General features: G+C 48.5%; 1 protein-coding gene across 4 annotated transcripts in view; it reads left to right on the top strand.

Moving 5' to 3' along the window:
• Positions 1–27,194, top strand: part of LOC134910095 (ATPase family AAA domain-containing protein 2-like) — a 611,116-nt gene that overhangs the window by 205,165 nt on the left and 378,757 nt on the right. For all 4 annotated transcript variants that reach the window (XR_010176115.1, XM_063917736.1, XM_063917735.1 and 1 more), the window contains exon 7: positions 15,983–16,142. Coding sequence is in view for 3 of the 4 variants with exons in the window: in XM_063917736.1 (XP_063773806.1) it covers positions 15,983–16,142 (160 nt within the window). In the remaining variant the exon portion in view is untranslated. The remainder of the gene's footprint in view (positions 1–15,982; positions 16,143–27,194) is intronic.

The following is a 27,194-nucleotide window of genomic DNA, read 5'->3' on the forward strand; positions in this document are numbered from 1 at the left end:
ACGGAGTCCCCAGCATCCTCTAGAACGTATGAGAAAATAGGATTTTAATACCTACCGGTAAATCCTTTTCTCTTAGTCCGTAGAGGATGCTGGGCGCCCGTCCCAGTGCGTACTGTGTCTGCAGTTATTGGTTATGGTTACACTCTCGTGGTGTTTCTTTTCTGTCAGGCTGTTGCTGACATTGTTCATGCCATGGCATGCGGTGTCTTATTATTGGTTGTGTTGACACACAGGTTGTGTTATATATTCTCTCAGCATGTGGCTGTGTATTGTTCATGCCGTTGGCTGGTATTCTGTATGTTCGAGATGTAAGCTGGTATGACACTCACCGTGTTTAAACAATAAATTCTTTCCTCGAAATGTCCGTCTCCCTGGGCACAGTTCTCTAACTGGAGTCTGGAGGAGGGGCATAGAGGGAGGAGTTAGTTCACACCCATTCAAAGTCTTATAGTGTGCCCATGTCTCCTGCGTATCCCGTCTATACTCCATGGTCCTTACGGAGTCCCCAGCATCCTATACGGACTAAAAGAAAAGGATTTACCGGTAGATATTAAAATCCTATTTTCCTGAAGGGAAGTATTCAGCAACACTGCATAAAAAATAAAAATCACAACATTCTTTTTATTCATCAGACTCACTCCAATAAAAACAGTTCTACCATAAATAGTCTTTGGTTCATAAATTAAAGTTGTCAAAGGTCTGATTCTGAGTTGCACGTATTGTAAATAACATCCGCTGTGAATGGAATGCCAATGCAATTATATGCACATAGTTTTACACCTATGAGAGCATGCTGACCCACTCATGCGAGCTGCCATCACTGTCATCAGCACTTACACCTACAGTACCCCATGATAGATGCAGGAGATCCATCTGAATTTGGGGTTCACAATACATATGTGTTACTCAGAATAGCAAATACACTTTGCTACACACCCACGGAACCATTTCTGCTGCGGGGACCACTGGGCTCCACAGGGAATGACATTGGGGTGTAGAGTAGGATCTTGATCAGAGGCACCAACAGGCTCAAAGCTTTGACCTTCTTCCCAGAATGCATAGCGACGCCTCCTCTATAACCCCGCCTCCGTGCACAGGAGCTCGGTTTTGTAGTTGGTGCCATGCAGTAAGCAGGCATACAACAGGAAGGCTGCTCCAGCAGCCCTGAGAAGAAACTTTTAAAAGAAAAATGAAGACTTCAAGGGTGCAGCAGAGGCACTGTCTGTGTTAGATGTCAGCCAGACATCTCCTGCTGCAGCTCCACACCTCCCCCAGCGGCGCTATATACTCCCGCGCCCTGGTTGCCGGGTAATTACAGCGGAGGCTCCGGTTTTCTTCCAGTTAGTCACACACACGACCGCTGTTCTCCTGGATTGCGTGGCCGCACTCAGTGAGGAGGTAAGTGGGTACCCACTGTAAATCGTGATCCTGTGCGGCCGGTGGGAGGCGGGCCGCACGCGCTGGCGTGGACACTGTGGTAGTACAGGGACCCCACTAGACCACCAGGGCAAGGGCACAGGTCGGTTTTCTCTCATAAACCGTTTATATAAGCCCACAGTACCCGGTGGTGAAGTCCAGCAGGGGGATAAGGCTTTGACCTGTAGCCCCTCCCCCAGCCCCAGGGTGCCATTTATAGTAAATGTTCCCGCCCTGGAGCTGCATATTTCTCAATCCCACACTCCCTGTCAGCGTTTGGGTGCCATTAGGACAAGCTGAGCTGATACTGGGACTGTTTGGGCAAATCCTCCTCTGTAAAGCCGCCTACATGCCAGCGCTGTGCATTTTACAAGACACTTAAGTATTCTACATGTCTGTTGACAGTGTCAGTTAAGAAACAGTGCATTTGTTCAGTGTTATATAGTACAAGTACCCTGTGATATACATCCAGTCTTTACTGTGCATTGTTATATCTATTGAGTGTATAGCTATACATAGTACTACTCTGTATTGCTAGTCCGGTGCAGTTTTATTGCATGTCACAATTTCTGCATTGTACAATGTGACTATGGGGGTAATTCCAAGTTGATCGCAGCAGGAATTTTGTTAGCAGTTGGGCAAAACCATGTGCACTGCAGGGGAGGCAGATATAACATGTGCAGAAAGAGTTAGATTTGGGTGGGTTATTTTGTTTCTGTGCAGGGTAAATACTGGCTTCTTTATTTTTACACTGCAAATTAGATTGCAGATTGAACACACCACACCCAAATCTAACTCTCTCTGTACATGTTATATCTGCCCCCCCTCAAGTGCACATGGTTTTGCCCAACTGCTAACAAAATTCCTGCTGCGATCAACTTGGAATTACCCCCTATGTTTGTGTGTGCATATAGCTGCTGTGTGACCTCCATTTCGTGTATCTCACTCAGATTGCTATCCCTATATTCTATAACCTGAGGGGTCTAAGGGGGTAATTCCAAGTTGATCGCAGCAGGAATTTTTTTAGCAGTTGGGCAAAACCATGTGCACTGCAGGGGAGGCAGATATAACATGTGCAGAGAGAGTTAGATTTGGGTGTGGTGTGTTCAATCTACAATCTAATTTGCAGTGTAAAAATAAAGCAGCCAGTATTTACCCTGCACAGAAATAAAATAACCCACCCAAATCTAACTCTTTCTGCAAATGTTATATCTGCCCCCCCTGCAGTGCACATGGTTTTGCCCAACTGCTAAAAAATGTCCTGCTGCGATCAACTTGGAATTACCCCCTAAGTGCGTCAGGTTTATCATTTAATATAGGTAGTTGGCAGGATATACTCAGTGTGTATTTCTCTTACGTCCTAGAGGATGCTGGGGTCCTTATTAGTACCATCGGGTATAGACGGCTCCACCAGGAGCCATTGGCAATTTTAAGAGTTTAATAGTGTGGGCTTGCTCCTCCCTCTATTCCCCTCCTACCAGACTCAGTTTCGAAAATGTGCCCGGAGGAGCCGGTCACAGCTAGGGGAGCTCTACAAAGCTTTCTTAGTAAAAGTTTATTTTACAGTTTTTTTTTTTTTACAGGAGGCTGCTGGCAACAGCCTGCCTGCAACGAGGGACTGAGGGGGGAGGGGGGGGGGGAAGCAGTGTCCGCCCTGCGGGGTCTGAGCCACTGTCTCCGCTGACTGGACATTGAGCTCCAGAGGGGACAGATCGCGTCCCACCACAGGGGAACGCTCACCCCTGCAGCCAGCCGCCACCCCCTTACAGAGCTGAAGGGTGGCGAGTGAGTCACTGCCCCCCCTTACATGCAGGGGCTCAGTGTGAAGAGGGCGACTTAAGGGTAGGAGCGCGGTATTAACCCTGCTCCTGGACGGCTCAGTGGTACTAACAAGCCTGTCGGGGTCTGCGGATCCAAGCCAGCACAAAATCCTCAGGCCAGTATAATCTACAAAGAGCGGGTAGACAGTGCCATTAAGGGGGCGGAGCTTCTCAGAGCGGACCCAGCAGCGTTCAGCGCCATTTTCCTGCCTGCAGCACACTGCCAGTGGAAGAACAGGTCCCTCCAGAGCACTTCCAGCTATCTGTACGTTACCAGGGGGTAGTAGAAGGGAGGGGAGGCAGTGTAAGACTGTGTCACCTATTAAGGGACACAGTCAGCGCTGGTTTAGGGTCTCCCTATACCTATAATAGCGCTGTGTGTGGGTTGGCTCCAATCTCTGTGTCTCTCTGCCATTCTTGGGGAGGAAACTCTGTCTGCCCAGTACCCTGTGTGTATGTGGGTGTAGTTGCAAACATGTCTAGAGACTCTGTTTCATATGCTGCAGAGGATTTATCTTCCCAGGAAGATCCCATCCCATGTAATCAGGATTGCACTGTTGTAGCGCAGATCCCTGCTAGAGAGCCGGAATGGTTAGCCTCTCTTAGGGGGACTATTTCTCAGATTTCAGACAGGGTTGCTATAACTGAGTATGCAACTCAGGTTCTGCAATCCTCTATGGTTGTTTGGTTGGATACTGCTTCCTCAGGGTCCCCTGCGGTACATTCTCACAAACGTACACTTGCTAAGATTATGCAGGATGACACGGACACCGATTCTGACACTGCAGACGGTGACGGGGATGTGTCAAGGGGAACGGCATCACTTGCTAAGGGGGTGCAGTTGATGATTAAAGCCGTAAGGGATGTGTTACACATTACTGACACTACTCCTGAGAAGTTAGAGGAGGCCTTTTTCACGGACAGTAAAAAGCCCCCTCTAACCTTCCCAGCATCTAAGGAATTAAATGCTATCTTTGAAAAAACTTGGGAAAATCCGGAGAAAAAATTCCAGATTCCCAAGAGGGTCTTGGTTGTTTTTCCCTTCCCAGAGGAAGATAGAAAAAATTGGGAGTCCCCGCCGATAGTCGACGCCTCTGTCTCCAGGCTGTCTTAACAGGTGGTATTACCAGTACCAGGATTTACCGCATTGAAGGATCCGGCAGACCACAAGGTGGATGCTACGCTAAAATCCATTTACACAGCTGCAGGGGCTATTTTGCGGCCTACTATAGCCTGTGCTTGGATTTTTAAAGCTATTGCCAGGTGGTCAATCACTCTGCAGGAGGAATCGACTACTATGGATAAAGGTGACGTTGATTTATTTTTGCGTAATATTCAAGATTCTGCAAGGTTCCTGGTAGATTCCATGAAGGACCTTGGTTCCATGGATGCGGGGGGTTTCCTCCACTTCTGTCTTGGCTCGCAGGGGTCTCTGGCTGCGCCAATGGTCTGCGTTCGCCGAATACAGGAAGAGCGTGGAGGGCCTACCCTATACAGGTTAGGCTCTCTTTGGGGAGGCGCTGGATTCGTGGATTGCCATGGCTACCGCGGGTTTGTCTCCTTTTCTCCCCTCAGCTGCACCGGCTACGAAGAAGCCTTTTACGCCGGCCACGTCACAGCCCTTTCGGACCGCGAGTTCTAGAAAGAACAAGCCTTCGAACACCTTCTTCAGAGGTGGTCGTGCTAAAGAAAAGAAGCCTGCTCCCGCTGGCTCCCAAAACCAGAAGCAGCTTCTGATAACCCAAAGTCCTCCGCATGACGGTGGACAGCTAGGTCTGGAGGAAGGTCAGGTGGGGGCAAGACTCCGACATTCAGCCACGTCTGAGTGTCGTCTGGCCAGGACCCTTGGGTACTGGATATAGTCTCCAGGGGGTACAGGCTGGAGTTTTAAGATCTCCCACCTCACCGTTTCTTCAAATCAGGCTTGCCAGCTCTGCCGGCAGACAGAGCAATTCTTCTGGAGGCTATCCAAAAATTGGTGGTATCCAAGGTTATTGTTCCAGTTCCACCTCATCAGTGGAACAAGGGTTACTATTCAAACCGTTTTGTGGTACCGAAGCCGGATGGTTCGGTACGGCCAATTCTAAACTTAAAATCTCTGAACCCTTATCTCAAGGAGTTCAAATTCAAGAGGAGTCTCTGAGAGCTATCATCTCAGGACTGACGGAGGGGGAGTTCCTGGTGTCCCTAGACATCAAGGATGCGTACCTCCACATTCCCATCTGGTCACCGCATCAGGCATATCTCAGGTTTGCACTGTTAGACGATCACTACCAGTTTCAGGCGCTGCCGTTTGGCCTCTCCACAGCACCGAGGGTCTTCACCAAAGTGATGGCGGAGATGATGGTTCTCCTCCGCAAGCAGGGGGTGAACATAATTTGGTATCTGGACGATCTCCTGATCAAGGCGTCGTCCAGGGAGAAGTTGTTAAGATCCATTGCTCTCACGACACAGCTGCTCAGAGAGCACTGTTGGATCCTGAACCTTCCAAAGTCTCATCTGGAGCCGACAAGGAGGCTGTCTTTCCTGGGGATGATCCTCGACACGGAGGTTCAGAGGGTTTTTCTACCGGTGGAGAAAGCATTGGTGATTCAAACAATGGTCCGGGATGTCTTGAAGCCTTCCCGGGTATCGGTTCATCAGTGTATCCGCCTTCCTACGAGGCTCTACAATACGGAAGGTTTCATGCTCGATCCTTTCAACTGGATCTCTTGGACCAGTGGTCGGGATCTCACCTACACATACACCAGAGGATACGTCTGTCACCGAAAGCCAGAATTTTGCTCCTCTGGTGGCTACAACTACCACACCTTCTAGAAGGCCGAAGGTTCGGAGTTCAAGACTAGATCCTTCTGACCACAGATGCAAGTCCAAGAGGTTGGGAGCAGTCACTCATTGGTAAACCTTCCAAGGAAGGTGGTCGAATCAAGAATCCCTTCTCCCAATAAACATCCTGGAGCTAAGAGCCGTGTACAACGGTCTTCTGCAAGCAGCACACCTTCTACAGGATCAGGCTGTTCAGGTGCAGTCGGACAATGTGACCACGGTGGCCTACATAAACCGACAAGGCGGAACGAAGAGCAGGGCTGCCATGTCAGAAGTGTCAAGAATCCTCTTGGCAGAAAGACACGCGGTGGCGATGTCAGCATCTTCATTCCGGGTGTAGACAACTGAGAAGCAGACTTCCTCAGCAGCCACGATCTCCATCCGGGAGAGTGGGGCCTCCACCCGGAGGTGTTCGAGGAGGTAACCGGTTGGTGGGGGGTTCCTCACATAGACATGATGGCCTCCCGCCTCAACAAGAAGCTGGGGAGGTACTGTTCCAGGTCGAGAGACCCGCAGGCAGTGGCGGTGGACGCAATGGTAACACTGTGGGTGTTCAAGTCAGTGTATGTGTTCCCTCGACTTCCCCTGATACCAAAGGTTCTTCAGCTGGTAAGAAGAACAAAGGTTCTTGCAATCCTCATTGCTCTGGACTGGCCAAGGAGGGCTTGTTACGCGGATCTGCTGGATATTCTGTTAGAGGATCCAAGGCCCTTACCTCTACGGGAGGATCTGCTACTGCAGTGGCCGTTCGCTTATCAAGACTTACCACGGCTACGTTTGACGGCATGGCAGTTGAACGCCAGATCTTAGCTCGGAAAGGTATCCCGAGTGAGATTATTCCTACCCTGATACAGGCTAGAAAGGAGGTAACGTCTAAACATTACCATCGTATTTGGAAAAAAATATGTTTCTTGGTGTGACTCCAAGAAATTTCCTGCGGTCGAGTTTCAACTTGGACGTTTTCTCCTTTTCCTGCAAGCAGGTGTGGATATGGGCCTGAGATTGGGCTCCATCAAGGTCCAAATCTCTGCTTTGTCCATCTTCTTCCAAAAACAATTGACTGTCCTCCTGGAGGTTCAGACCTTTTTGAAAGGGGTTCTGCGCATCCAGCCTCCCTTTGTGGCGCCAACGGCACCCTGGTATCTGGACGTGGTGCTGCAGTTCCTGCAATCTGCTTGGTTTGAGCCTCTGCTGGAGGCTGACATCAATTTTCTCACGTGGAAGGCGGTCACTTTGTTGGCCTTAGCTTCTGCTCGACGTGTGCCGGAATTGGGGGCTTTATCTTGTAAGAGTCCCTATCTGATCTTCCATGAAGATAGGGCGGAACTTAGGACTAGTCCACAGTTCCTGCCTAAGGTTGTATCGGCTTTCCATATCAACCAACCTATTGTGGTGCCAGTGGTACTGACTCCTCAATTGCTCCAAAGGCCTTGGATGTTGTGAGGGCTTTGAAGATTTATGTGAACAGGACAGCTTGTCATCGAAAGACTGACTCCTTGTTTGTCCTCTATGATCCCAAGAAAATTGGGTGTCCTGCTTCTAAGCAGTCGATTTCACGCTGGATCAGGTTCACCATGCAGCATGCATATTCTACGGCAGGATTGCCATGTCCAAAATCTGTAAAGGCCCAGTCTACTCGTAAAGTGGGCTCTTCCTGGGCATCTGCCCGGGGTGTCTCGGCTGTACAACTTTGCCGAGCTGCTACTTGGTCTGGATCGAACACGTTTGCCAAGTTTTACAAGTTCGATACTTTGGCCTCTGATGACCTCAAGTTTGGTCAAGCAGTCTTGCAGGAGCGTCCTCGCTCTCCCTCCCATACTGGGAGCTTTGGTACATCCCCATGGTACTAATATGGACCCCAGCATCCTCTAGGACGTAAGAGAAAATAGGATTTTAATTACCTACCGGTAAATCCTTTTCTCGTAGTCCGTAGAGGATGCTGGGCGCCCGCCCAGCGCTGCGTTTTCCTGCTTTGGTTTTACAGTTCAGTACTGCCTGGTTCCTAGGTAAGTTCTGCGTTTTTACTGTTTCAGTACTGTTTCAGCTGTTGCTGAGTTTTTCCCGACATGTTAGCCAGATTTACCTGTTGTGTGAGCCGGTATGAATCTCGCCACTATCTGTTTATTTCTTTCTCTCGAAGTATGTCGTCTCCTCGGGCACAATTTCTAGACTGAGTCTGGTAGGAGGGGCATAGAGGGAGGAGCCAGCCCACACTATTAAACTCTTAAAGTGCTAATGGCTCCTGGTGGACCCGTCTATACCCCATGGTACTAAGGTGGACCCCAGCATCCTCTACGGACTACGAGAAAAGGATTTACCGGTAGGTAATTAAAATCCTATTTTTTCTCTGTGATTTTTAGTCATGATATACCTCTTGAATTCCCTGTTTGTGCTGATACACTACACAGAGGGTTCTTGTCAGGTATTGTGCTGCTGATATTGTACTGTGTTGCCTTGCATTGAGCCTTCGGATATGTCAGCTACAAAGGGCAATGGTGCTGGGGCTGATCCCACATTGCATGGTGGTGACGCTGCAGACACATTTGAGGAAAACATAGCAGCTGAGGGTTCAGGGTTTGGGGGATCCTTACCCCCAAGTGGGACTGTAGCAACGGGCTCAAAATGACCCACCTTGGGGTTCCTTCTCCGCGCTATTGAATACGCTGGTAACTAGACTAACTATGGGACCTCCTGTGCCGGTACAACCGCTTATGATCCCTGCGGTTAACCTGCCATGGGCAGGTTAACCTGCCATGGGCTGATCAACTGTCTGCTCAGTTACAACAATTGAACAAATCACTGACTACTCAGAAATCCAACCCTCGCCCGCCTAAGACCAAAGGGTCCTCTAAGCAGGCCATTTCTTCCTCACAATCCACCAACATCCCAGATTCCTCGTCTGATGAAGATGGCGTTTATACTGACCCCACAGATTCTGATCCCGACTCTTCTGATGGGGACTCTGTTTCACAGGTGGATGTTCCTGACTTGTTGGAGGCTATCAAGACCATTCTTCAAATTACTGATGACCCGGAGCCTGATGCTACCCCTAAGAAACCGGACAGGTTTAAACGTCAGAAAGTGGTTAAACAAGTTTTACCTCATTTTGACCATTCAGTTGACATACGTCAGGAGTCCTGGGAAAATCCAGGAAAGAAATTCACGCCTCACAAGAAGATACTGGCTCGCTAACCCCTCGCAGCGGAGCTAAGTAAAAATTGGGAAACACCCCCGCCAGTGGATTCGCAGGTGGTGCGGCTGGTGGTATCCTTAGCTCTGCCGGTAACTACCGTCACTTCTCTGAAAGAACCGACGGATAAGCGTGTGGAGGGTTGTTTAAAGGCAATTTACACCCTAACTGGTGCTGCGCATAGTCCCACCATTGCAGCGACATTGGCTGCAGTGGTTGTTGAAGCGAAGGTCTCAGAAGCTGGAGGCGGAGTTGCCTTCCAGCGCTTCTGATCATGCTAGACAATTTCTATCTTATATTGTCACAGCTTCTCATTACATTAAGGAGGCGGCTTCTGTTGCCGGTATTCTGGCGGCCAAGGCTTCTACTACGTCTATTTTGGCTCGCCGGATTCTCTGGTTACGGTCCTGGTCTGTGGATCTGTACTCTAAGAAAACCCTGGAGGTACTCCCTTTTCTTTTTGGAGAAGACCTCAACAAGATAGTGACTGACTTAGCTTCTGCTAAAACAGCATGTCTACCTAGTACTGCTCCTTCGGTGCCGAAGGCTAAGTACTCCATTTCACTCCTTTCGTCCTTCAGGGAAAGCAAAAGATCAGACGTACCCGAAAGAGGTTCACACTTCCAAACCCAATAAGCCCAAACCCAAACGGGCCTTGGCTGCCCATCAGACTGCTTCCAAAACTGACAAGCCTGCCGCATGACGGGGCGGGCCTCCTTCTGAGGCAGAGATTTTCAAACTTTCACAACTTGCGGCACACTGAGCCAACTCTAAATATTGCCAGGGCACACCTTTTTTTTAACTCAAATATATTGCTGATGTATGGTGCAGTTGCGTGTCCTAGGATGTCATGTCGCAGCTTCTCCATAGGTAAAGCCTGAGTCACATCTGAGAAGGCCAGAAGAGCCCAACACTGCCCAGGCCCGAAATTAGAACTGACTCTGCAGCCGCTAAACCCACCAGTATTGATCTTTCCAGGGCCTCAGCAGTGGCAGCACACTGGCGAGCCTGGCTCTACTTCTATGGTGGCACACCTGGAGGCTGCTCAGGGCACACTAGTGTGCCACGGCACAGTGGTTGAAAAACACTGCTCTGGGGGATCCCATGGTGGGCGGCCGACTTCTAGGGTATACCCAGGAATGGTTGAGGACCACTTCCGATGCCTGGGTACGAGAAGTCGTCACTCAAGGTTACGCCATATCCTTCAAGAATCGTCCCCCTCATCGATGTTGCCTGACAGACGTTCCTTCGGATCAGGTGAAGGCAAAAACTCTTCATTCGGTGGTACAGTCCCTCATGGACACAGGAGTGGTAGTACAGGTGCCTTTGGCTCAGAGGGGTAAGGGGTACTATTCACCGTTGTTCCTAGTCCTGAAACCTAATGGGTCCTCCTGGCCCATTCTCAACCTCAAGTCCTTGAACAAATTTGTGAGGGTCTGCAAGTTTTGTATGGAAACTCTTCGCTCTATTGTTCTGACCTTGGAACCTGGGGATTATATGGTCTCCCTGGACATATAGAATGCTTACCTGCATATTCCCATTGCAGTGTCGCATCAGCAGTACCTGAGGTTTGCGGTTGGCAACCTCCATTACCAATTTCGGGCGTTACCTTTTGGTTTGACCACGGCTCCGCGAGTGTTCACCAAGGTCATGGCGGTAATGACGGCTATGCTCCGCTGTCAAGGGGTCAGGATCCTACCGTACCTGGATGACTTGTTGATCCTGGCAAATTCCCCAGAAATTCTCCTACGCCATCTGGATCTGACTATCCAGTTTCTACAAGCCCACGGCTGGCTCATCAACTGGAAGAAATCTTCCCTGGTCCCTGCTCAGAGCATGGTGCACCTGGGGGCGTTGTTGGAAACTCACAACCAGCGATTGTTCTTGTCTCAGGAGAAAGTCCTGAAGCTTCAGGACAGGATTCGATGCTTCCTATCTCGTCCGCAAGTGTCGATACATTCAGCAATGCAAGTGCTGGGTATCATGGTGTCGGCTTTCGACATGGTGGAGTACGCTCAATTCCATTCCCGCCCTCTGCAGAAGCTGATTCTTGCCAAGTGGAACGGCCTGCCTCACCGGATCAGGTCTCAAATGATCTACTTGTCTCCGGAGGTCTATCTGTCACTGAGCTGTTGGCTTCAGGACCAACGATTGAGCAGGGGTCGTCCCTTCTGGAACTCCAACTGGGTCCTTCTGATGACGGATGCCAGTCTGAAAGGTTGGGGCGCAGGGTCGGTGGACCAAGGAGGAGTCTCTCCTCCCGATAAACATTCTGGAATTGCGGGCGGTGTTCAACTTATTGAACTTGTCCCAGCATTTAATACAGAACAGACCTGTTCAAGTACAGTCGGACAACGCCACCATGGTGGCGGACATCAATCATCAAGGCAGCACTCGAATGCTGCATGGCATTGAGGGACGTGTCATGAATTCTTCAGTGGGCAGAAAGCCATCTGCCAGCCATATTGACAGTGTTCATTTTCAGGGGGTCCTAAATTGGGAAGCAGACTTTCTCAGTCGTCAGGACGTACACACCAGAGAGTGGAGCCTCCATCCAGAAGTGTTTCAACTCCTCGTGGACAAGTGGGGCCTTCCAGATGTGGACCTGATGGCATCTCGACACAATCGCAGGGTTCCGGTCTTCGGAGCAAGGACAAGGGATCCTCAAGCTGCGTTCGTGGACGCACTGGCAATTCCATGGAACTTTCGGCTGCCATACGTGTTCCCTCCGGTGTCACTTCTGCCCAGAGTAATAAGTAAGTTCAAGCAAGAAGTAGGAATCCTACTTCTAAAAGCTCCAGCGTGTCCCGGACGGCATTGGTTCTCAGACTTTCAGGGTCTCTCGATAGAGCGTCCGTCCTCTTCTACTTCCACAGCGCCCAGATCTCCTCGTTTAGGGCCCCTGTGTATATAAGGATTTAGCCCGATTTGCTTTGACAGCGTGGCTCTTGAAGCTTCCGTCTTAAGGACCAAAGGATTTTCTGAGGCAGTCATTCAAACCATGTTGAAGGCACGGAAACCGACTTCTGGTCGGATTTATCATAGGGTCTGGAATTCTTACTTTGTTTGGTGCGCATCTAACAATCATGATGCTTACAAGTTTAGTACGGCCAAACTTTTGGCCTTTCTACAACAGGGCCTGGACTTGGGCCTTCGTCTGGCCTCCATCAATGTTCATATTTCTGCCTTGTCGGTTTGGTTCCAGAGAAAAATTGCAACTTTACCTGATCATACATTCACTCAGGGTGTTTTGCGGATTCAACCTCCTTACGTCCTGCCTGTGGCTCCTTGGGACTTGTCGGTGCTTCTGAAGGGGTTGCAAGGGTCTCCGTTTGAGCCTCTTGAATCGGCAGACCTTAAGTGGCTTTCTCTTAAGGTGTTGTTTCTGCTGGCTATTGCCTCTGCCAGACAGGTGTCGGATTTGGGTGCTTTGTCCTGTAAGACACCATATCTGATTTTTCACCATGACCGGGCGGTTCTTAGAACACGTCCCGGGTACCTACCTAAGGTGGTGTCTTCTTTCCACCTTAATCAGGAGATTGTAGTTCCGGCCTTTGCCTCTCCTGAATTGTCTTCCAAAGAGCGGTCTTTGGATGTGGTACGGGCTCTCCGTATCTATGTGAAGAGGACATCTCTTATCAGGAAGTCTGATTCTCTCTGTGTACTATTTGGTTTTCACAAACGTGGCTGGCCTGCTCACAAGCAGACCTTGGCCAGATGGATTAGAATGGTGATTGCACATGCTTATGTACAGGCTGGTCGACCAGCTCCTGTTACTATAAAGGCCCATTCTACTCGGTCTGTTGGACCCTCTTGGTCGGCCCACCGTGGTGCGACCCTTGAGAAATTGTGCAAGGCGGCTACGTGGTCCTCAGTGAACACATTCATAAGGTTCTATGCCTTCGATACTTCCGCCTCCCAGGATGCTTCCTTTGGACTTTGGGTTCTTGTGCCCGCTACAGTACGTCCTCTCCCATAAGGAACTGCTTTTGGACATCCCCAATGTCATTCCCTGTGGAGCCCAGTGTACCCCGCAGCAGAAAACGAGATTTATGGTAAGAACTTACCGTTGTTAACTCTCTTTCTGCGAGGTACACTGGGCTCCACAAGGTGCCCACCCTGACGTACTTAGCTTCTTTGGGTTGGTATGGCATTAACCACTGACACTTTCTCCTGTCGTGAGAATGTGGTGTATGTGGCTACTAACAGTTGTCGTCACTTTTGCCTGCTACTGCATTGGACTGGTTATCAAAAACTGAGCTCCTGTGCACGGAGGCGGGGTTATAGAGGAGGCGGCACATTGCATTCTGGGAAGAAGGTCAAAGCTTTGAGCCTGTTGGTGCCTCGGATCAAGATCCTACTCTACACCCCAATGTCATTCCCCGTGGAGCCCAGTGTACCTCGCAGAATGAGATTTAACAACGGTAAGCTCTTACCATAAATCTCGTTTTTCTTGTGTACTTTCACATTGTGTACTTTCACATTGTAGCCAAGTAGTAGCACCCAAAAAGGCCAATTTAGCACCCGAAGAGAAAAGACAGAGGCCCTCATTCCGAGTTGTTCGCTCGCAAGCTGCTTTTAGCAGCATTGCACACGCTAAGCCGCCGCCTACTGGGAGTGAATCTTAGCTTATCAAAATTGCGAACGAAAGATTCGCAATATTGCGAAAAGACTTCTCTGTGCAGTTTCTGAGTAGCTCAAGACTTACTCTTCCAGTGCGATCAGTTCAGTGCTGGTCGTTCCTGGTTTGACGTCACAAACACACCCAGCGTTCGCCCAGACACTCCTCCGTTTCTCCAGCCACTCCTCCGTTTCTCCAGCCACTCCCGCGTTTTTCCCAGAAACGGTAGCGTTTTTTCACACACTCCTATAAAACGGCCAGTTTCTGCCCAGAAACACCCACTTCCTGTCAATCACACTCCGATCTCCAGAACGAAGAAAAAACCTTGCAATGCCGTGAGTAAAATTCCTATCTTCATAGCAAATTTACTTGTCGCAGTGCGAACATTGCGCATGCGCAATTAGCAGAAAATCGCTGCGATGCGAAGAAAATTACAGAGCGAACAACTCGGAATGACCACCAGAGATTGTATGACTCTGAATCAATCGCAAATTCACAAAGATGCACATGCAGGTCTTGCATGCATTTTACATCAGGTCCTTAGTCTCCCTGGGCAAAACCATGCTGCACTGCAGGTGCGGCAGATGTAAACTGTACAGAGAGATTTAAATTTGAGAGAGGCGTGTCCAGTGTAATCCCGGGTACACACTAAACGATGTATGTACCCAGCGAGCTTGGCAAGGTAAATACATACTTTCCAATTTTGGCAGCAACGGAGCAATGGCGTGGGGGGTCGACGGTGAGCGGGGCCATGCTGCATTCGGCAGCATGGCATTGCTAGCGACATCCCCAGATTGAGCTGCATGTGCATCTGACTGTGGATGTCGCTAGCAACCCGCGGGTACATGCATTGCTATTTATCTATTGGGTACACACTGGACAATAAAACAAATTTGTCATAATGATTGGTCGTTATCGGCAAATTGGTTTGAGATGTCGTCTAGCGCGTACCCAGCTTAAGAATAAAACTGCCCAGTTTTGTGGGCTACATGCAGTAGCAGACAGTACTTATTCTGCATGCAAAAAAAAAATATGGACAATATTTGCACCCCTTGCATTGGAGCATGGTTTGGCCAGGGGCACAGTTACAGTACTTCCTCTTTTTTTTAACTTTATTCTCAAATCAGAATCAGCTCTCCGTTCTAAACATAAATAGCACTGGAATCCTTTAGATGTTGTGGTTCAAACTGTTGATATTCAAAATGTTGACACAGACGTTATGTTGACATATAGCATGTCAACATGCACACTGCCAATATACGTAGTAATAATGATGACATGGGCATAATGTCGACATATTGTTTTTCCTAGGATAGCCCTAACCTTAACCGCAGCCTAACCCTAACTTTAATAATAAACCTAAATCTGTAATGTTGACCTTAATGGGGCAGCAGAAGGGATAAAGAAGTGATAAAGCAGTGATTAGTGCAAGGTGATAATGCACCAGCCAATCAACTCCTAGCTGTCATTTATCAAATTCGTAATAATTGGTGCGTTATCACCTTGCGCTTATCACTGGTTTATCACTTCTTTATCCCTTCTACAGGTTAATATATCTGCCACATTTGTGACTGTCAGCATTCACAATGTTGACATTATGACCACGTCAGCGTTATGTCTGTGTTGACATGTTCGCTGTCTACACATTCTGGCAGCATCAATGCCCAGACTATGTTGACATTATAGTGTAATTTAAAAGTACCATAGTAACATACCTTAAAACCAAAAGAATAACCTCTCAGGTACTAGGGCACTAAGGCCTAGATTTATCAATCCTTTGAGAGTGATAAACTGCACAGTGAAAAGTTGGACGATGATATTAAGTGCCCAAAATAGATAACTCCCAAGTAGTAATATAGCAGTCATTATGACTTCTTTAGTTGTATCCATCCAACTTCTAAATGTTTGGTTAAGTATAACATTTTTGCCCTGTTTTATCCCTAGATCCATTAATACTAGAATTCCAAGACATTCATTTCTGTTACTACTTTATAAGGTTTTACTTGCATCTACACCGAGGTGTTACTTTTCCCTTTATATAATTATTTCATTTATTTTGCTATGTTTCTCATTTATGCACTGTTAAGTCTGTTATTTTTTAAATCTTAGCTCCTTAGTTTCTACACTGTTAGCACTTATGGATGGTGTGGATGACCGAGGGGAGATTGTTGTCATAGGAGCTACAAACAGAATTGACTCCATTGATCCAGCTCTCAGGAGGCCTGGACGTTTTGACAGAGAATTTCTTTTCTGCTTGCCAGATAGAGATGTAAGTGTGGTGCTTTAGACATTGTTACATGCATTGTGCTGCCAAAATAGTTTTACAATCCCAAATGAGCCCATACTTGCTTTATAAGTTGTCCCGTCACCTCTCAATGTTATTTTAGTGCAGAACGGGAGGGTGCACCCATGGGATGTGGTCAACATCCCGCTGGACGGGATCCCGGCGGTCGAAATACCAACGCCGGAATCCCGACCGCCACAATCCCGACATATTCTCCCTCCGTGGGTGTCCACGACACCCATAGAGGGAGAATATAATAGTGTGGCGAGCGTAGCGAGGCACCGTGCCCGCAGCGTGGCGAGCGAAGCCACTCCTGTCGGGATTGTGTGGTCGGGATTCCGGCGTCGGTATTTCGACCGCCAGGATCCCGTCCAGCAGGATTACGTACTGATCCCGCACCCATACAGATATCATCCTACCATGCTGCGTATAGATGGGGCTACCCGTAATCCCGCTGTCTGCGTTGCAATTGCATTTTTAAATGTGATCGCAACGCTGGGCGGCCCCCAGCATGAGGTTTTTTTTCAGTAGCAGTTTTTGCGATATAGCAAAAACTGCTACTGATGCTGAATGAGGGCCTGTATCCAGCAGGAGCATGGAAACTGATGTAACTTTACATCTAGAACATGGGCACAATTTTCCGGCTGTGGAGGGGACACATGCAAATAATTTGCACATTGGGCCCTTAATCTGTTAAATCTCTGGTTTACACGCAAAATTAAAAAATCTCTGCTTTAAATCTTGCGGCTAAACAGCAGAAAATTGGCAACGACTGATAGATGAACGCCTAAGACTGGGTACATGCCTGAAAGATTTATTTAGCGTCAGTCACTTACCAATCGGCCGTTTGCTAAATCTGGGAAGAGATCACAAGTGGGCGGGCATTTATATTTGGCCTCCCAGTGGTGATTTCACTGTCAGCCGTTCTTGGGCCGGTTGGCGGGTGGCCTGCATACACGTATGCATATGAAATGATAAATCTGCTAGATATATTGTCATAGTCTGTGCAGCAGTGCCGATCAGATATGTCTGTGAACAACGTCGTTCACAGATATATCTTTTGTATACACATACTCAGATGCACTATGCAAAATATTGTTCATTGGTTGAACAGAGGATATATTGCATAGTGTGTAATGTCTATAACTTTATTTCATTTACTGTATTACAGTATGTGATAAGCAACATCTACCTCATGGGAAACCCAATTTTACATAAATTATTCTGAATGATTCTTGACTGTTGTGTAATGTATTTTTCTCTTACGTCCTAGAGGATGCTGGGGTCCACATTAGTACCATGGGGTATAGACGGGTCCCTTGGGAGCCATGGGCACTTTAAAAGTTTAATAGTGTGGGCTGGCTCCTCCCTCTGTGCCCCTCCTACCAGACTCAGTCTAGAAACTGTGCCCGAGGAGACGGACATACTTCGAGAGAAGGAAATACACAGATAGTGGTGAGATTCACACCAGCTCACGTATAACAGAAAACCAAGCTGACCAGCTTGAAAAAAATCAGCAACAGCTGAACAACAGTACTTTACCAAGTAACAATGCAGTACTCAACTAAGCAACAAATGCAGGAGAACGAAGCGCTGGACGGGCGCCCAGCATCCTCTACGGACTACGAGAAAAGGATTTACCGGTAGGTAATTAAAATCCTATTTTCTCTTATATCCTAGAGGATGCTGGGGTCCACATTAGTACCATGGGGATGTACCAAAGCTCCCAGAACGGGAGGGAGAGTGCGGAGGCTCCTGCAGAACCAATTGACCAAACTTTAGGTCCTCAGAGGCAAAAGTATAGAAAATGTAGAACTTAGCAAACGTGTTCGATCCTGACCAAGTAGCCGCTCTGCAAAAGTTGTAATGCCGAGACACCCCGGGCAGCCGCCCAGGAAGAGCCCACCTTATTAGTAGAGTGGACCTTAACAGATTGGACATGGCAAGCCTGCCGTAGAATAAGCATGCTGGATAGTAAACCTGATCCAACGGAAAATTGTCTGCTTAGAGGCAGGACACCCAATCTGCTGTTAGCAGCCAAATCACCTGAGGCCAGTATACTCACTGAAAGCGGTAAGACGCGCCATTACAGGGGGCGGGGCTTCTTCCTCAGAGCGGATCCAGCACTCACCAGCACCTTTTTCTCCATGCAGATCACACAGAAGAGACACTGACAGGGAGCGCTGCCCTCCACATAACTCCAGCATACCTCTGCGGTACCAGGGTGTTATAGACAGTCAGGGAGAGTGACATATTAGCTGTTTATGTATTAAGGTTATTCAGTCATCGCCAGCTGTTTACTGTATAAACTGCCTACTGGGGTTCTGTGTGGCTGGCTCCTTATACTCTGTCTCTCTCTGAAGGTATTCTGGGGGAAACTGTGCTTGCATTTTCCTGTGTGTGTGTTTGTATAGCTCACTTAAACATGTCTAGGAACTCTGTATCTTGTGCTGCAGAGTGTGTATCTTCTCCTGAAGAGTCTATTCCATGTACTCAGGACTGTAATATTCTGTCTCAGCCTTCTGAATCCGAACCTCCATGGGTGTATTCTATTAGGGGAATGTTATCCCAAATTTCATCTCGGATAGCTAAAAATGAGAATGAAGCACAGGTTTTGAGAAAGTCTGTTGAGGTTTTGTCGTATTCAGCTCCCACTACCTCATCAAAGACCCCAGTTATATACCCAAAAAGCGTGCTCTTGCCCAGATAATGCAAGCTGACATGGATACCGAATCTGATACAGGGGTCGGTGATTTTACACATTACTGATATGGTACCTGAGCAAGTAGAGGAGGCTTACTTTACTGACAATAAGAAATCCTCCCTTACATTCCCTGCGTCTAAGGAATTAAACGCGATGTTTGAAAAATCCTGGGAAAACCCAGAGAAAAAATTCCAGACCCCAAAAAGGGTTCTCATTGCTTTTCCTTTTCTGCTGTGGGCTCCACAAGGAATGGACAATGGGGGTGTAGACTAGGATCTTGATACGAGGCACCAACAGGCTCAAAGCTTTGACTGTTCCCAGAATGCATAGCGCCGCCTCCTATATCACCCTGCCTCCCTGCACAGGATCTCAGTTTTGTAGTTGGTGCTGCAGTAGCAGGCACTTAACAGAGGGGCTGCTCCAGGCAGCCCTAAGAAGAGCTTTTTTTCTGAGGAAAAAAGTGAAGACTCCAAGGGCGCAGCAGTGTTACATGTCAGTGGACATTCACGGCTGCAGCTCCGGCTCACCCCAGCAGCGCTGTACACTCCCGAGCCCTGGTTGCCGGGTAACTACAGCAGGAGGCTCCGGTATTCTTCTTGTCAGGCACACACGACAGGGGCTCTCCGGGATCGCGTGGCCGCGCTTCGGGAGGTGGTAGGCCGGTCTTTATTGCGATCCGGCGCGGTCAGTGGGAGGCAGGCCGCGCGCGCTGGCAGTGGACACTCTGGCAGTACAGGCGATCCCACTAGATCACCAGGGCATGGGACAGGTCAGGTTTTCTCTATAAACCGTTTTATTAGAGCCCGCAGTACCCGTTGGTTTTGCCAGCAGGGGGATAGAGCTTGGACCTGAAGCTCCTCCCCCAGCCCCAGGGCGCCATTTTCTGCAAATGTTCCCACCCTGGAGCTGCATATCTATCTCTCCCTCACTCCCTGGCAATGTCTGCGGCGCCATTATCCCTCAGCTCACTGTTCCTGGGAATGCTTGGGCAAATCCTCCTATGTAAAGCCGCCTGGTTGTCAGTGCTGTGACTTTACAAGACACTTAAGTATTCTACCTGCCTTTTTTAGTCAGTGTTAGTTAAGAAAGAGTGCACTTAGTCAGGGTTTCCTAGTACTATTATCCTGTGATATACATCCAGTTCTTACTGTGTACTGTTATATCTATTGTTATATAGCTGTGTAAGCTAGTCCAGTGCAGTATTATTGTTAGTAATAACCTCTGCATTGTACAGACTGTGTGCATTTGTGTGCATTTGATAGCTGAGTGGTGTCCATTTCGTGTCTTTCACTCAACCTGCTGCCCCCTATATACTATAACCTGAAGGGGGCTTGGTGCGTCAGGTTTAATCTAATATAGGATTTACACAAAGATATACTGTATTAAGTATTTCTTTTTCATCCACTAGGGGTCACTGGAGTACTCTTGGATATGGACGGCTTCCGCAGGAACAAGGCACTGAATAATTAAATTTAGAACTCTCCTCCCCTCCATATCCCAGAGTACTTCAGTGTTTTTTTCTGTGCTCATAGTAGCAACAAGGCTTGTGTGGAGCTTATCCACACTACTTTTTGAATATTTTGATTTTTGATTTTTTCTTTTTACAATGTTTTCCACATCCCTTCCCCCCTTCCAATAGGCGTGGGTCCAGGATAGTGGAAGCTGCTACAAGCAGCTGTGGCGTGTCGGGCCTCTCTAAAAAGAGCTCCCTCACAACCACGTGCAGACAACCTGCAGGAAAGGCTGGACGGAGCTTACAGAAGAAGCCCCGTCATAGCCCCTCACCACAGGCGTCCAGGTATGTGGGGATGGGGCGGTCAGCTCACGCTGCCGCCCCGCTGTGTGGAGACACTGTTTCTGTGATGTGCCGAGCCGCCCGCCGCAGCTTCCAGGACACCGCCGCTGTAAGCGCCCGCCGCCGCTACCTAGCACCGCCGCCATGTGCTGCCTCCCGCCGCTCACAGAGCCGCGCCGGCCGCATTCACCATACATAGCCGCCGCTCCACGGCTCTATGCAGCGCGCTACCGCTCCCCGGCTCCCTCTACCTCAGCTCCCCGCATGTAAGCCCCGGCTCCGTGTAATAGACAGCGGTACACGGAGCACAAGGGGGGGGGGGGAGCACACACACAAGGGGGGAGAAGTGTGCCCATAGCAGCAGCAGAACGCTGCATGGGTTATTAGATAGATAGGCTATTAAGCCTTTTTTAACAGGATTATTGACTGGTTATATCTGTTTGGAAAAGTTATAATCTGCACTTTGTTTATACTGTAAGCATGGGGGCATTTTAACCATGCTTCCTGTTTTCTTCCTGTTGTGATTCCAGAACGTTCCTGTACATCTCTACTCCACCGTAAGGCTCAGGGGTGTTAGTGGGAATTTGGAATCAGATTTCATATAGCTGGCGTGCACTGCACTTGGCCAGATATATATATATATATATAGAGACACCTTAGTACTTTTTTACTGAGTCGTGCAAGTTGTCTTTCTTTGTATTTTGTGTTGTCTGTCTGCATAATGAGTAAGGCACCAGCAAAAACAAAAAAGCAGTTTCACTGCCATGTCTGTAAGAGTGTGTTACCGGATGCATCTACCACATGTACAGTATGTTTTGTGAATTCAGCTACGAATACAAGTTCGGCTCCGGTTTCAAAGCCGGTTTCATCCCCGGATCCTCCATGGGCTATGCTAACAGATGTCCTGGCTGGATTGCAATCTGAATTGGCCGCCGCTCGACAAGAGCGGGAAGCGGCAAGATCTGAGTCTAGGGTGAGACCGCTAGAACTACCGGAGGGGTCTCAGCCTTACCAAAAGTCCAAGTCCACTTTGGGTAGAGGGGATAAATTTCATTTTTCTTATGATTTACCAGTCTCTGCTATGTTGCATTTTGACGATTCTATGCCAGACCTCTTTGCGCAAGATGACGGTGAGGAGGGCGAAGTAGACCAGCAGTCAGATAGTGACGATTTTGACAGCCCGGGCATTGATAATCTCATCAGAGCGGTGCGTCAGTCTCTGAAGTTTACAGAAACTCAGGAGCCTCTGACAAATGATGAAGTCGTCTTTACTAAATGACAGAACTCCAATGTGTTTTCCTGTTTCGGAATCTCTTAATAAGATGTTACTAGAAACATGAAAGAATCCGGATAAACGGTTTTCTATACCTTGCAGATTTAAGTCTAGTTACCCGTTTCCAGAGTCTGTGACAGCTACATGGGAGAATCCGCCATTGGTGGATTCGTCTGTGTCTAAACTTACAAAGAAATTAACCATACCAGTACCAACTGCTACTACGCTTAAAGACCCTTCGGATCGTAAAATAGAAGCTATGCTAAAGTCCATGTATATAGCAGCAGGAGTGTTGCTTAGACCTGGGTTGGTTGGCAGTTGGGTAAATAAGGCGCTAATGGTATGGATAACAGAACTCAAGTCTGCCCTACGTGACGATCACCTTATACTTCTCGCTGATCAAATCTGGGAAGCTGCTGAGTATCTATGTACAGCTTCTACTGACGTCTGTCAGCTCACTTCTCGCCTTTCATCGTCGCTAGTTACAGTACGACGAGCACTCTGGCTGCGTTCTTGGCAAGCGGAGGCGGAGGTCAAAAGAGGTATAGAGGCGTTACCTTACGGTGGCGAGAAGTTGTTTGGTCCTGAATTGGACAAATGGATTTCTGAGGCCACGGGAGGAAAGTCTGTTTTCTTACCATTGCCTCCAACAGTACCTAGACGGAGATACTCTGGACCTGCGTTCAAAGTCTTTAGACCTCAGTCCTTTCGCGGGCGTGGCAGAGGAACAGCCACGCCTGGTAGTCGAGGACGTGGTTTCCAACAAACCAACACCAGTCGTCAGGATGCTAAGGTCACCGACAAGCCAGTGGCATGACGGGCTCCCGGCCCATCTCGGATCTCCAATTGTGGGAGCACGCCTTCAGACGTTCCAGTTGGCGTGGCTCCAGACGTCCACTGATGGGTGGATCCGCAATTTAGTGTTAAAAGGTTACAAAATAGAGTTCGACTGTCTCCCGCCACTGCGGTTTTTCAAGACAGGACTGCCTGTGTCGGACGACAAGAGGGCGGTTCTGCAAATTGCCATTCAGTTTAGTGTTAAAAGGTTACAAAATAGAGTTCGACTGTCTCCCGCCACTGCGGTTTTTCAAGACAGGACTGCCTGTGTCGGACGACAAGAGGGCGGTTCTGCAAACTGCCATTCAGCCTTGATTCCGGTCCCTGTACACCAACAAGGTCAGGGTTATTATTCCAGTCTGTTTGTGGTACCAAAGCCGGATGGCTCGGTCAGGCCAATATTGAACTTAAAGGGTCTCAATCAGTAGGTCACTTACTACAGATTCAAGATGGAATCTCTGCGGTCAGTAATTGCAGGTTTAGAGCCACAGGAATTCATGATTGCACCGGATCTCAAGGATGCGTACTTACACATTCTGATTTGGCCACCTCATCAGAGGTTCTTGCGGTTTGCAATACGGCAGAACCATTACCAGTTTCAGGCTCTACCGTTTGGCCTCTCGTCAGCGCCTCGGGTATTTACCAAGGTGATGTCTGTGATGATAGCTCATCTCAGATCCCTGGGAGTGATAATAGTTCCGTACTTAGACGATTTGCTCATCAAAGCTCCGTCTCAACAGATACTCCTCCAACATGCGTTGCTAACGTACAATGTACTGGTTCAGCACGGTTGGATTGTCAACTTCAGGAAATCACATCTGATTCCGTCTCAACGACTTCAATTTCTAGGTATGATTATCGATACGGTAAATCAAAGAATTTACCTACCAGAACAGAAAGTACAGGTCATTCGTCATCTGGTACAATTAGTGCTTAAGCCACGCACAGTCTCGGTACATTTGTGCATTCACCCATTAGGCACAATGGTGGCGGCTTTCGAAGCGCTTTAGTTCGGGAGATTTCACTCACGTTCTTTTCAACTGGATGTGCTCGCACAGTGGTCGGGCTCGCATCTGCAGATTCACCACAGGGTGAGGTTGTCGCCACGGGCCAGAGTGTCTCTACTCTGGTGGCTCAAGGTACACAATCTAACCGCAGGGAAACGGTTCGGCGCCTGGAATTGAATAATTCTAACGAAGGACCCGAGTCTCAGAGGTTGGGGAGCTGTAGTTCAAAATTGTCAGCTCCAGGGTCGGGTCTCTGGGCGGATCACGAAAGATTGCTGTCTATAAATGTCCTGGAACTCCGAGCAATTTACAATGCGCTACGACAAGCAGTGCACATGCTTCGGTCTCAGACTGTTCAGGTACAGTCAGACAATGCGACGGCGGTCGCATACATCAACAAACAAAGAGGAACGAGAAGTCGCATGGCAATGCGGGAAGTAGCTCGAATCCTCAATTGGGCCTAGCATCACCAAGTGATATTGTCGGCAGTGTTCATTCCGGGAGTGGACAACTGGGAGGCGGATTATCTCAGCCGTCGGGATTTTCATCCAGGAGAATGGGCATTAAATCCAGAAGCGTTTCACATGTTGGTCCAGAGGTGGGGTTACCCTCAAGTGGACCTGATGGCATCTCGCCACAATCACCAAACGCCCCAGTATGTGTCCAGAACGCGAGATCCAAAGGCAGTGGCGGTGGATGCTCTCACCATCGCGTGGCCGTACAGCCTCGTGTATCTGTTTCCACCGTTTCCGCTGCTCCCTCTGTTGCTAAAACGGATCAAAAGAGAGTCCGTCATAGTCATACTAGTGGCGCCTCATTGGCCTCGGAGAGCTTGGTTCTCGGATCTCCACGGATTACTCGCAGACGATCCTTGGCTGCTCCCACTACGTACGGACCTGTTACAACAGGGTCCGTTCCTTTGCCCCGATTTAGCGCGGCTGCGTTTGACGGGGTGGCTGTTGAGACCGCCCTATTAAGAAGAGAGGGCATTCCAGAATCGGTTATACCAACCATGTTACGAGCTAGGAAGCCAGTGACGGCAGCGCATTATTACCGAATTTGGCGTGTCTTTATAGCTTGGTGTGAAGATCGGAAGTTTCCAACATCATCTTTCAAGTTATCCCGTCTTTTGTTATTTCTACAGACGGGGTTAGATGGAGGACTGCGTTTATCTACACTAAAGGTGCAGGTATCTGCTTTGTCAATTTACTTTCAAAGACGATTGGCTCTATTGCCGTCCGTACACACTTTTCTGCAAGGTGTCCTCAGAGTACAGCCTCCATTCATTCCACCTACAGCGCCATGGGACTTGAATCTGGTTTTAGATTTCTTACAGTCTTCATATTTTGAACCCTTACAACAAGTGGATATTACGTTTCTCACTTGGAAACCAATTTTTCTACTAGCCTTAGCTTCGGCAAGGCGTGTTTCAGATTTGGGTGCCTTGTCATGCAAGCCACCGTATTTGGTGTTTCATGATGACAGAGCGGAACTTCGGACGAATCCCGCTTTCTTACCAAAGGTAGTGTCATCTTTTCACATCAATCAACCAATAGTATTCCTGTGTTGACAGGAAATTCTGGAACCTTGGATGTGGTACGCGCATTACGCGTTTATGTATCCCGAACGTCTACAGTTCGTAAGACGGATACGTTGTTTGTTCTCTATGATGCTGCCAAGATGGGTTGGCCAGCTTCTAGGCAGACTTTATCCAGATGGATTAAACTGACCATTCGTCAGGCTTACCTTCATGCTAGGTTACAGCCGCCTACATCAGTAACAGCTCATTCCACACGTTCTGTGGGAACTTCGTGGGCAGCTGGTCGTGGGGCTTCTACGACGCAGCTTTGCCGTGCGGCTACGTGGTCGTCAGTGCACACGTTTGTGCTCTTTTATAAGTTTGATACGTTTGCGGCATCAGCATCTAGCTTTGGCCGCCTAGTTTTACAGGTGCCAAACAGCTCTCCCGCCCACGGGGGAAGCTTTGGTACGTCCCAAGAGTACTCCAGTGACCCCTAGTGGATGAAAAAGGAAATAGGATTTTGGTACTTACCAGGTAAATCCTTTTCTTTGAATCCATAGGGGGCACTGGACGCCCACCCAGAGCAGTATTACCTGGTTTGTGGTAAGTTCAGAGGATCTTATAGTAACACATTCTCACCGACTGGTTCAAAGTTTCAAGTTCTAGCGGTTATAGTGCCAACTGTTTAGTAGTCAGTCACGTTCTGTGTCAACTGTATTGTTGTCCGTTATGTTATATGTAATTCTCCATTGTCAACCTCTCTATAGCTCCTGTTCGGCTCAGTAAAAAACACTGAGGTACTCTGGGATATGGAGGGGAGGAGAGTTCTAAATTTAATTATTCAGTGCCTTGTTCCTGCGGAAGCCGTCCATCTCCAAGAGTACTCCAGTGCCCCCTATGGGTTCAAAGAAAAGTATTTACCTGGTAAGTACCAAAATCCTATTTTTTCTCTCTGATTTAGTCACCATATCTCTCCTTTATCTCTGCTGGTGCTGACTACACTGCGCAGGGGTTTGGGCTAGAGGTATTGGGGGTAATTCCAAGTTGATCGCAGCAGGAATTTTTTTAGCAGTTGGGCAAAACCATGTGCACTGCAGGGGAGGCAGATATAACATGTGCAGAGAGAGTTAGATTTGGGTGGGTTATTTTGTTTCTGTGCAGGGTAAATACTGGCTGCTTTATTTTTACACTGCAATTTAGATTGCAGATTGAACTCACCACACCCAAATCTAACTCTCTCTGCAAATGTTATATCTACCTCCCCTGCAGTGCACATGGTTTTGCCCAACTGCTAAAAAATTCCTGCTGCGATCAACTTGGAATTACCCCCATTGTGCTGCTGACAAATTGTACTGTGTTACCTGATACTGCAAGTTATATCATGTCTGCTTCTGAGGGTAACGGTTCTGGGGCTGAACACACTGCCGGTGTTGCTGAAGCCGCAGATACCTATGAGGAGAATATAGCAGCTTTGGGCTCTGGTTCTGGGGGCTCCATGCCCCCCCAGTGCGACGGTGGCAACGGGGGCAAATAATGACCCGCCGTGGGCCGCTTTTTCCACGCTTCTGCATACGCTAGCGGCTAGTTCATAAACTAACACCCCCTATGGGACCCCCAATGCCGGTGCAACCGTTTGTGGTCCCTGAAGCTAACCCGCCGTGGGCGGACTATTTATCGCTCAAATAAAGAATTTGAACCAGTCCCTGACTACTAATAAGTCTGACCGTCATTCACCTACGTCCAAGGGGTCCTCTAAGCGAGCGCTTGTCTCCTCACAATCCACTGCTGTCACTGACACCTCGTCGGATGAAGACGGCACTTACACTAACCCCACAGGTTCTGACTCAGATACGGCTGATGGGGAAGGTGGTTCACATGTGGATGTTCCTGATCTTTTGG

The sequence above is a fragment of the Pseudophryne corroboree genome, chromosome 4 (genome assembly GCF_028390025.1).
Source record: "Pseudophryne corroboree isolate aPseCor3 chromosome 4, aPseCor3.hap2, whole genome shotgun sequence".
Taxonomy (NCBI): domain Eukaryota; kingdom Metazoa; phylum Chordata; class Amphibia; order Anura; family Myobatrachidae; genus Pseudophryne; species Pseudophryne corroboree.